Source organism: Phycodurus eques, chromosome 18 (assembly GCF_024500275.1).
Source record: "Phycodurus eques isolate BA_2022a chromosome 18, UOR_Pequ_1.1, whole genome shotgun sequence".
NCBI lineage: Eukaryota > Metazoa > Chordata > Actinopteri > Syngnathiformes > Syngnathidae > Phycodurus > Phycodurus eques.
This window is the reverse complement of record NC_084542.1, coordinates 7287581-7299736: the sequence shown is the minus strand read 5'-3', so window position 1 is coordinate 7299736 and position 12156 is coordinate 7287581. Positions and strand designations below refer to the sequence as shown.

At 40.0% G+C, this 12156-nt stretch overlaps 1 protein-coding gene across 1 annotated transcript in view; it reads right to left on the bottom strand.

The window, feature by feature from the left end:
- The window catches only part of ryr3 (ryanodine receptor 3), a 95393-nt gene that overhangs the window by 48308 nt on the left and 34929 nt on the right, over window positions 1-12156 (bottom strand). Inside the window, exons 16-30 of the mRNA XM_061705160.1 lie at window positions 11714-11849; window positions 8893-8988; window positions 8660-8778; window positions 8117-8250; window positions 7311-7552; window positions 6740-6932; window positions 6298-6514; window positions 5122-5226; window positions 3395-3498; window positions 2902-2985; window positions 2030-2189; window positions 1770-1914; window positions 1022-1227; window positions 496-670; window positions 49-257 (exon numbers count right to left, since the gene is read on the bottom strand). Coding sequence (XP_061561144.1) covers window positions 49-257; window positions 496-670; window positions 1022-1227; window positions 1770-1914; window positions 2030-2189; window positions 2902-2985; window positions 3395-3498; window positions 5122-5226; window positions 6298-6514; window positions 6740-6932; window positions 7311-7552; window positions 8117-8250; window positions 8660-8778; window positions 8893-8988; window positions 11714-11849 — 2325 coding nt within the window. The remainder of the gene's footprint in view (window positions 1-48; window positions 258-495; window positions 671-1021; window positions 1228-1769; window positions 1915-2029; window positions 2190-2901; window positions 2986-3394; window positions 3499-5121; window positions 5227-6297; window positions 6515-6739; window positions 6933-7310; window positions 7553-8116; window positions 8251-8659; window positions 8779-8892; window positions 8989-11713; window positions 11850-12156) is intronic.

Below are 12156 nucleotides of genomic sequence, written 5' to 3'. Positions count from 1 at the left end.
AAATAAGGCCAACAAACAAACGGAGACATTTTTTCCCCTTGAAATTACCTCAATATCCCTGTGATCCTGGGGTAGATTGACAAAAGTGGGAAGGCGTTTGCTAAACCACATGGTGACCTCTCGGTTCATGTTGACAGCGAAGGGCTCGAAGCCCTCCTGGAGGCCACACATGGTGTAGTATTTAAAGGTGCTGGCATCCTTCCCAAGGTTCATGCGTCCCGTCTGAGACATGCCCACGCTACACGCCGGGATAAAACCTGGGGACGGAGGGCGTTTGTTTACCAGTTAGTCGTTAAGAAGCAACCGTTTGAAAACCAACAAATACCAGTTTATTATTGTAGTAGTGTTATGCACGTGTTATGTCTTTCCATCCTGAACACTTTTTACCTAATTCTGTTACGCTGTGTTAACAGTGTTTAGAAGTTAATCTTTTTTTTCCCGTTGTTGAATAACATAAGGGGTAAAGTAAAGTTCACTCAAGTGTGGAACTCTCACCGTCTTCTGTTTCAAAGTCAGTAAAGCAAAGCTCTGAGCCTTTGTTGGTGATCAGGAGTTCGCCGTTCAGGGTAAAAATCATCGATTTGTCCACCATGTTGATCATGCATCCCACTACGTCTCCTTTTTTCCACGGATGCCCAAAGTAGCGGCTCCCTGCATGTAAGCGTCGACCCTTGAGAAAATAAACAAAGTTGATTGTTTTGTTGCAATTGTCAATGTAGTAATTAAAAAGACTAAGCAAACATTGTGATCATGTCCCTTTAAAAAAGTGTTTCCCATCCATCTATTTTCTGTATCGTTAATCCTCATTAGGCTGAGAGACCAGCTACTCCCTTATCTGGTCGCCGGTCAATCGCAGGACACACATTCAAACAACCATTCACAATTACATTAGCATTTATTGTCAATTTCGAGTCTTCAATTAATCTGTGCATGTTAAAAAAACTGAGAGAAAGGATAACAAAAAAAAAGATTGGCGCTGAGCTGAAATCTGATGGTTGAGATTGCGCAATATGCGGTTTACCTTGTATCCATCAAAGACAAAGGCCTGGTCGTCTGTTCCAAGCTCCACATCAGGTCTGCAGCCAGGTCTCGCCCAGCCAACCCTCATATCGCCTCCACTCCGGGCATCGAACTCGAAGTACCACTTTCCTGTTTTCACGGCGTACGTTTGCTCCACGCGGAAGAAACGCAGAGTCTCAATGCTCTGATTGTCCGCCACGTGGACAGCTAGGAGAAATCATTCAAAAATAACATCATGTTAGCCCCATAAGAACACAAAAAAAAAACTGTTAAGCTTTAGATTGTGTTTTCATATTCTGTATAGAAAATATTGACAGAAACAAATCAATCGTAGTTTATTATCTCAATGACTGCATATGCTGACCAGCATGCCTTCTGAGGCTTTATAAAATCAAGGGGAATACTCTATTCACCATCAAAAGCATCTCACACGTGAACATGTGTTTTGACTTTTAGATAACTGAAAACACATTGCTGCTTTCTGTATCATTGCCCTTGTTGTTGTTTTTTTGTGTGTGCCTTCTGCTTAAAGTTCCTTACAATTAGGGTTACATCACATTTGACCTGCAAATTCATTGTCATGTGTTCTAAATGTGATTGTGAACTTTTTAACCCAGGGGTGGGGGAAAATACAGAAGTTTGATAGAGTATATGTGTAGTTTTAAATATTCATACATGTAGACATAGCTTCACTGAATGGAATAAACTAATTAACTGAGAGTATTATTAAGTCTCTCAAAGTTTCTTACCCTCCTGGTCTGGAGGGTCGATGCCATATCCATAGCCAACCATTGTCCTGATGGCCTCCCTCAGACTGTCTCTGTTAGACTTCTTCGTGCGCTCATCAAGTAAAGCATATGGCACCAGGCGAGGATTACGCCTGCTCTTTAAATCCTGGCACAAACAAACAATTAGCTCTAAATTAGCCAGTAGAATATTAACGAGCTTTATGCCATTCACCATTAAGTCAACTTCAAGCCAGCGTAATGGGGAGAAAACAGATTTCTACCTGCTGGATTCCATATGTCCATCCTTGTTTGATTCTGTCTTTGGCCCACACGTTGTGTGCATTTTCTGCTAGCTTGTCAACGAGAACCTCCTGACCTGCAGTCAGCTTCACATCAGAAAGGTCCAGAGGGGCAGGCTTATATCCACTGGACATCATGTAGCTGGAGACAAACAAATAATAATTGTGGTAGTAGGCAGCACGTTTGTCTCAGGGTTCTGAGGCCGGGGGTTTGAATATCGACTGCGACCTTCCTATGTAGAGTGTACTGTACATGTTCTGCTTGTGCGGCTGTTCTCTGAAAAATTGGTCAAAATGTGTTCATTTTATTTTCATAAAATAACTGAATGTGAATGTTTTGAATGTGATAATTAATGATAAAAAAAAATGAAAAGGAATTACTATTAAGTTCATTAATTTGTTATTTAACAAATAAATCTATTAACTGTAAAAAAAAATCTTAATATATTTATCAAATGTATTGTTTAAAATGAACGATTTCACATATTTTACATACACATTTTAAATCTTTTTTTTTCTTTCTTACCCCGTCTAAAAATGACCTGGTCCTGTCTGTTTTTTTTTAAATGAAATGTGTCCCTTTCACACAAGCGTTTGCCCCCATGCGCCCTTCCTCACTTTAAATTGTCCATAAGTGTGAATTGAATTGGTTGTTTATCTATAGTTGCCCCGTGATTGGCTGGTGATCAGTCCAGGATGTACATCATAAAGTGTATTATGGCAAATATAGTTTATACTTTATTTTAAACTGTAACTATGTACCATTAAAAAAAGATTGTGAAGCTGGGATTTTTATATTTTTACCTACTTTTAATCTACAAATGAAAACACAAAAGTGAAAAATACTAACTTACTCTTTGGGAAGTTTGATATTCTTCAGATCGTCCTCTGCATGAATGTTGACCTGGGCAACATGGCATCCAAGAGCCATGAGGGTCCTGAAAATAACATCACATTAACAGATTTAGATTAGATTAGATTATGATAGATAGATAGTTAGAATTTGAATTTACGATGCATTTGCCAATCTTTTCAAATGGATCATTTTTACTCCAGCTCATAATAAAATGATTATGCAAATTGTTTTGGATGTGATGATGGACCTGTAGGAGGCACCAGAGAAAAGGCGAGGTCACTTTATTGAGCCAAATCAAATGTTTTAGTGTGACAGGAGCCAACAATTGGCTGAGATCAGTTTGGAAGCAAAGGTTTCTTCAAGATCAATACTGGAATACACTCAGAAGATACAAGTCATTGTAAGCATTGCTTTTATTCTCACCTAAATGTGCTCTCACACAACATTTAATGAGAGTGGCCTTCGTGAGACTGTTTAGTAAGGGGCCATACTTAAGTGTTTCGCTTGACATTTGCAGGTTGTAGCTTCTTTCCGTTTCAGGCAACTTGGTAAAATCAACAAGGCATGGGTGCTGCCTCTTGTTGTCATCCCGAACCTGGGATGAAAAATAAATAGGGGAAAAATAGGATTAATATCTAATACTGGCTATCAAATATGTACATTTTACCATTAAGAAAAGGCAAACACATTTCATGTGAAGTACAAACCCAATTCAATGAAGTTGGGACGCTGTATTAAACATCAATAAAAAAAAAATGGAATGATTCGTAAATCATGTTCAACCTATATTTAATTGAATACACTACAAAGACAAGATATTTAATGTTCAAACTGATAAACATTATTGTTTTTAGCAAATAATCATTAACTCATAATTTTAGGGCTGCAACACGTTCCAAAAAAGCTGGGACAGGGTCATGTTTACCACTGTGTTACATCGTCTTTTCTTTTAACAAGATTCAATAAACGTTTGGGAACTGAGGACACTAATTGTAGGTGGAATTCTTTCCCATTCTTGCTTGATGAACAGCTTCAGCTGTTCAACAGTCCGGGGTCTCCATTGTTGTATTTTACGCTCCATAATGCAGGCTCTTCCATGAAATAGACATTGCTTGAATGGCAGCATATGTTTCTCTAAAACCTGTATGAACCTTTCAGCATTAATGGTGCCTTCACATATGTGCAAGTTACCCATGCCATTGGCACTAACACAGCCCCATACCATCACAGATGCTGGCTTTTGAACTTTGCGTCCATAACAGTCCAGATGGTTCTTTTCCTCTTTGGCCCGGAGGAGACAACATCCACAATTTCCCAAAACAATTTGAAATGTGGACTTGTCAGACCACAGAACACTTTCCCACTTTGCATCAGTCCATCTTAGATGAGCTCGGACCCAGCGAAGCCGGCGGCGTTTCTGGGTGTTGTTGATAAATGGCTTTTGCTTTGTATAGTAGAGTTTCAAGTTGCACTTACGGATGCAGCGCCGAATTGTATTTACTGACATTGTTTTTCTGAAGTGTTCTTGAGCCCATGTGGTGATATTCTTTACACATTGATGTCGGTTTTTGATGCAGTGCCGCCTGAGGGATCGAAGGTCGCGGGCATTCAATGGTGGTTTTCGGCCTTACTGCTTACATGCAGTGATTTCTCCAGATTCTGTGAACCTTTTGATGATATTATGGACCGTAGATGATGAAATCCCTAAATTCCTTGCAATTGTACCTTGAGGAACATTGTCCTTAAACTGTTCGACTATTTTCTCACGCACTTGTTCACAAAGAGGTGAACCTCGCCCCATCCTTGCTTGTGAATGACTGAGCAATTCAGGGAAGCTCCTTTTATACCCAATCATGGCACCCACCTGTTCCCAATTAGGCTGTACACCTGTGGGATGTTCCAAACAGGTGTATGATGAGCATTCCTCAACTTTCTCAGTCTTTTTTGCCACCTGTTCCAGCTTTTTTGGAACATGTTGCAGGCATAAAATTCTAAGTTGATGATTATTTGCTAAAAACAATAAACTTTATCAGTTTGAACATTAAATATCTTGTCTTTGTAGTGTATTCAATTAAATACAGGTTGAACATGATTTGCAAATCATTGTATTCTGTTTTTATATATGTTGAAGACAATGTCCCAACTTCATTGGAATTAGGGTTGTAGATCGGTTCTGCTCGAGTGATGTATTCAGTGTGACACTGTGCGGCAGGTGTACCTTGCCGTACGTCCATCCTAGCTCGATCTTGTTCATACCCCACAGTTCGTGAATGTTTTCTGCCAGCTTGTCTCGGATGTTGTCCATGTGAGGCGGAAGAACAATCTGCACAGACAAGGGGAATGGATGGTTCAGCATGTACCCCGCCTCCTGCCCGATGATAGCTGGGATAAGCTCCAGCACGCCCGCGACCCTCGTGAGGAGAATCGGCTCAGAAAATGGATGGATGGGATGGATGGATGGATGATATACCTTCTATTTGCTCTGGTTTCATTTTAAGTTAAACATTTCCAACTTACTTTTGATATTGTTACTATTTGTTATATTATTTAGTATTATTCTCATAATGTTGTGAAAATACTGTACATTGTTTTAGGCCTGCCATACACTGAGTGATGTGGGCAAACCCAAGTGACCTCTCGCGCAGTGTACGGGGTTCAGCAACTAGTTCGCTGTGTGGCCGATAACTTGGCCGCTGGTTTTGCCGATTCACATTTAGTTACATCGCAGATTACAACCAATCAAAATGCACATAAACTTTCACACACGGCAACAATGCATTTCCAGGTTTTAAGATAGCGGGACCCAGCTGGCCGCCACCAAGCCATACAAATACAGTACATAAAGTAAACATAGGTTGTGTTTTACAACATTACTCACTGTGACTTTATGTATAATTTCATATGTACCTGTGGATGAAATTACAAAGCTTGCAGTCATTTTCGTCAAAATTAATGCGAGCGATGTATGTATGTTCAAGTGACCTGAACCTCTCAATATATCCCATGCTGGTTTTTATTCTCGCCCACATCCTCTCTCTATAACAAACTGCTTCTTCTTTGACTGCCGAACTATCTTTTTATGGTTTAATAAAAGTAATACAGTATAATATACTGTCTGTGGAAACTCAAAAGACTGGCAGTTTAATATCACAGGGTCTCCATGGATCAAAACGCTCAAGTGCGGGTGTGAGTTGCCAACTGTCATTTTTTGTGATGGTCCAGTCCAAGTCGTGTTTGTCTACATCGCGCAATGTGCGGCAGACTTTATAGTATTTTCGTCAACTCAAGCACTTTAAAACATTGACGCCACAACATTAAAATGATAGTACATATTAAAGATGCTGAACTAGCACCAATGGGATTAAATGCGTTATGAGCATAGAAGTCCCCTCACCTGGCTGGTGTCAACCGGAGTGGGGATGAAGGAGGCCTGGGAAAGAAATTGGGTTGTTCCCAACAGGTCTCGGACTCCTTCGTGATCCCTCTTGTACTCCTTCACAGGCTCCACGTGCATCTTCTCCTTTGGCAGCAGCGCCTCATAGCACGGAGAGTAACCGGCTGGGGGTAGGAACTTGAAATCTCCATGCCGTCCACCCAACAAGAAACGCACTCTGGTGAAGCAAGAGGTGACATAACACTACGTGACATTACGCAAGAAAATATGAGACTCCCCTTCACTGTGGGTTTTTGTCTCTACTCAATGTTTGGGACTCAACTTCAGCAAATAGCACTTAACACGCATCTGCTATTACGTAATAATGCCCCAGTGGAAAGGAAGCCATTAAGCAGACTTCACCCACTTTGCCTTCTTTTGGTGACTTTCCAGTGAAACATACTTGGCACCAGCAGAGAAGCTGATGACAGGAAAGAAGAATCCATCCGTGTTGAAGTCTTCAAACATGCCCTGCACAGGCTGCCCGTTGATCCTAAAGGACATGCTGGGGGAGCCCAAGTCCAGACAACAACTAACCACGTCATCTGAGGTCAACAGGTGCTGGTTAATAGAGGCCACCGCCCGTGGGATGCGACCTAAACAAGAGGAGAGATGGGTGGTTAGGCAGGAGAGTCATACAATCCAAATTTGAATTTATCGAAAATGGACAGATAAGTTCGGAATTGTTGTGTTATTGTTGGAAATAATCATGATTTCTTCCATTTTTATGCTTAATTTTTATTAATACCTTTTAAATTTTTATTAAGCTAATATCCACTTTGCTTTAAAGCCTTGGCAGAGGTCCGCGTTCTTTTCGTGCTCTTTTACTCATTGTGTAAAGCAGGTCACTTTCTGGACACTGAACATGTAGAATAAGTGAACCCTTGAAACTACTTTCATTTTAAACTTTAGCCAAACAAAAAAATGTGCATTTGCCATGTGTACAATAAGCCAGTGGTAGTGAAGAGTCCCACCTGACCAGAGGTGAAGACCATCAAAGCTGTAAGAGTAGAGATCGTCGCCCACGCCGTTGCCTCCCCATCCCTCGCCTCCACCAGGATACGGGGCGTAGCCTTTCGTGTTAGCCCAGCCCACCCTCAGGTGGGTGGATTCACCCGTTACAAAGTGGTCCACCTGATCGATCACCACCTCGACGTACCACTTTTTGTATTGGGCAGAGCCTTCGGCCACACCCAAGAAGATGTTAGGCCTCATGCTTGAAGTGAAAACAGATGCATACAGTACATAGTGTGAGGCATAATACAATGGACTTCAACTGTCTTATTTGGGATAAAACACAAAAGCCTTTCCTCTAACCACAGGACAATCAAAGAAAAAAGATATATTTTATCTTTCCTCAAGGTAAAAATATTGGTGAAGGGGCACCTGGCTATTCTATTACGTTTGTTACTTTAACAAGTGTTATATTTGAGTGAAACTTGTACAATGTTCAAGAAAATTTAGTTTTTTAGCAGCATTCGATTAAAACAAAACACCTTTTCATCACAATTGCCAAACGGAATGGCATTATCAAGTATCGGTAATTAGTATCCGCGAGTACTCAAATGTAAGTACTTGTACTCATAGTCAGTCTGATAAAAGTGGTATTGGTGCATCCCTACTTAAAATAGTTATAAATTCATGTGCAGGTACTGTATCTTAAAATAAATTTCAATCAAATTAATATAACATTCAAGCATTTACAAGAGGTTCAATCACCTGTACAAGCCCTGATTTCAGTAAAAAAAAAAAAAAAAAAAAAAAGATTTTCTTCACATACCTATGAACATCATTGACTAGTCGGGTCTGAAGAAGCAGGTCCCTTTTGGGAAGCAGGTTGTCACAGATCAAATTTTGATTGGCTCTCACAGCCACACCGTTACATACGCAGAGGGAGCACAAGATGTCCAGAATCTGAAAGACAATGAAGACAATATGTTGTATAAATAACCTCCATAAATTAACTTCATTCGAGGTCATACTCAAAGATTTTAAAAGAATATTTATAGTTGTTTTTCATTGTTTGAAGAATCTTGTCCTCACAAAAGGTTACACAGCTGAACTTCAAATGAGACGAAGAGTTCAGATAAAAACAACAATCCTGATTCAATTGTCCTTGAACTATTGGATTTGACTTGTTCAGTAAAGTAACACAAATTGTTTCTCAGGCTAAATTGGCTAAGTACTGGCTTTAGTTTTGTTATTGTCACAAGGCGGCGAGTGAAAGCAAAGGGAATTAAAGGCTCAGTCGGGAGATTTACTGTCAAACTTTGAATTCCCAATAAACTTAAACTTAACCAAATAAGATGCAGTCATTTGACACCTTGTGGTTGCGTCCGTGTTTGTACAGCAAAGAGATGATGGATTTGATGTGTCCTCTCTGGATGATGTTCAAAGCCTCGGGACTTTCAATCAAGACACAGTGCAGAACTTCCAGGATGCCTAGAAAGAAATTACATTGTCATTATATGAAGAGATGCATACCCAGTTGTATTTGGATTATAGTTTCTATTTCATAGATAATCTTAAAAGCGGCAAAATAAAATACTTTTATACCTGATGATGACTCAAGTCTTTCCAGTTTGCTGACCAACCAGTCGAGGTTCCGAGAAAACTGGGTGCAGTTGTTCCTGTTCCCACGAATTAGTGCAGCTGAGCAATAACAAAATATATTTCAAAGAAAATCAACCAGCAAAATTTGGAATGGTGTGTATGAATGTTCAGAATGATGAAGGATATATATTTTCACTTTTAGGCATCATTGTAATTTGCAGTGGAGTCGAACTGCATACTAAGAGGTATTTGAAATATATTACCCTATTTAGGTACTAAAGTGGGGCCAGATATTAGAAGCAGCTCTCATTATGATGCAGTAATCTCGACTAAGTCATACTGAACCTACTGTAATCCTAAAATGTAGAATATACAGTATCGAACAAAGGGCAGTACAGAGTGAAGCTGAATATATATATATATATATATATATATATATATATATACCTGTAATATAACCGGTAACATATCCCTCCCCTGTCCACCATTGGCCCGCGCTCAAACATTTTGCATCACTTCATGATGCAACACAGACACAGAAAGGTGTATTGTGTTTATTTCTATTATAGTGGTGGTTATCATTTATAGCTTAATATAAGTTGAATCCCAGTCACATCGATTATACTACATTTCTACATTGCGTGTCCGTGCATGTGCTCACGCATGAGCAAGCGTACTATACCAAAGCCCACTTCCTCTAACCATTCTGGGCAACAGAAGTGTACTGTGCTTGAGAGCATCATGCTATGAGGTACCATATACAGTGCTGTGAAAAAGTATTGGCCCGCTTCTCAAATTCTTATATCTTGGCACAGTTTCCCCACTTTGATGTTTAGGATCATCAAACAAATGTAAATATTTGACAAATATAACCCAAGTCAACTTAAAATACTGTTTTTAAATGGTGATTTAATTTATTAAGGAAAAAAAGTTAGTTGGCCCTGTGTGAAAAAGTAATTACCCACCTTGTTAAACCATGAATTAATCATAATTGTCATAATTCATCATAATTTTTGTTTACATTTCACTGATCACACCCAAGTCTGATTACCTCCAGACCTGTTCAATCAAAAAATCACTTAAACAGCATTTTTCCCAACAAAATCAAGTCAGACAAAAGATAAATTAAGTAATTAACCTCTATCAATCTGCAAAGGGTTATAAAAGCAATTTCTAAAGCTTTAGGATTCCAGCGAACCATAGGGAGAGCCATTATCCTCACATTGAGAAAACATGTAACAGTGGTGAACCGCCCGGCCTTCAAAGATTACCCCAAGAGAACAGCAATGACTCATCCAGGAGATCACAAAGGAACTCAGAACAACTTCTAAAGAACTGCTGGCCTCCCTTGGCTCAGTTAAGGGCAGTGTTCATGACAGAATAAAGAATAGACTGGGAAAAAAATGGCATTCACGCCAGCATTCCAAGGCGAAAACAGCTGCTGAGCAAAAAGAACATAAAGGCTCGGTTTACTTTTGCAAAAAAACAAGACTTTTGGGAGAATATTTTATGGACTGCCGAGATGAAAGTTGAGCTTTTTGTAAGGTATGTGTCTTGTTACTTCTGGTGTAAATTTGGCACAGCATTTCAGAAAAAGAACATCATACCAACAGTCAAACATGGCGGTGGTAGTGTGATGGTCTTGGGCTGCTTGCTCCTTCAGGACCTGGATAACTCGCTGTGATTGATGGAACCATTAATTCTGCTCTTTAACAGAAAATCCTGAAGGATAATCTTCAGCCATCAGTTTGTAACTTCAAGCTGAAGCGCACTTGGGCTCTGCAGCGGGATAACGATTCAAAACACACCAGCAAGTTAACTTCTGAATGGCTTAAAAAACTAAATTAAGCTTTTGGAGTGGCCTCATCAAAGTCCAAACTTGAATCCGATTGAATTGCAGGGGCATGACCTTGAAAAGGTCATTTATGCTCGGAAACCCTGCATTTTTCCTGAATTCAAACAATTCTGCAAGGAAGAGTGGGTCAAAATATATGCACAGAAATGTAAAAGACTCGTTGCCAGTCCAGTTGTTGCTGCTGAGGTAGCTATTAGGGTTAGGTGCCATTACTTTTTTTTACACATGGCCAAGTAACTTTGAATTGTTCTTTTTCCCCTTAATAAATGAAATCACCATTTACATTTTAAGATGGATTTTGTTTTGCTCAGTTAGTAAAAGTAATCATCACCATACAGTAGGACTTTGGGGCAATGTTAATCCCTCTGTAAACGTACAAACTGAGAGCATCTTCCGAATAAAACTGACATATGCTTGCAGACAATAATTCTCAGTGTATGCAGTGCCAGTAGGCTGCGCTGTATTTGTATATTTGTGTGCAGGTGCAAGATGGTGACGCCATGGTGATGAATGCAAGGGCAGTCAAGGAGAACTGAGGGTGGGAAGATGTTGTTGACAGCGAAACAAATGAGCTAAGACAGAGTTGTCCGAAGAAGAATTTCTTAGGGTTAGCATTCAGCACTCATTACAGACCCCACGAGAGGAGGCTAATGTCAGCACCTGTGATAGCTGGCATTTTGTCAGTGGCATTAATTTGCTGCTCCAAAATGCAAAAGACTGCTTCATATCCTCAGTGCTCTCAGAAAGGAATGTGACCTAAATGCAGACATTCTGTACAGTGACGAAGGACATGGAGGTGAAGCAAACGGAGAGTGGAATAGGCAACACAAAAAAAAAAAAAAAGTGAGCGTGTGAAAAGTTAAAAGGAAAGGATGGAGGACGAATGCGCCAGAGGAAGATGAATTATGCATGTCCAGCCAGGGTCGACAGATGATGATGCTGAGAGATCCATCATTCGGGTCCACTTACCCAGGAGCTCATAAAGGAGGTTGAGGATGTCCTTCCATGCTGCCCCCGCCTCCTCCCCAGCCATCTCACCAAAGTGGGCGGCGCTGTTGTACAGGTTCATCCGGTCAATGCATTTTGACAGGAGGGTGAGCATGCCCTGGGAACAAAAGCATGACCAGAACCATGATTAATCCATAATCAATTGAATAAAAATAACGTTTTGCTTTTCTTTCATTAGTGTCATTTTTTGGGATTAAATCACTGTTTGTACTGGAGCCAAAAAAACATAGTGGACATGATGGAAATGATCTTCCGCCTAATCACTTTGAAGACCATAATCCTAAAATTAAAGATGTATTGCACACATACACTCACTGGGCACCTCATTAGGCACACCTGCACATTCAATAGTGGGAAGTACAAATACTTTGTTACTATTCTTAAGTAGAATTTTCAGGTCTATG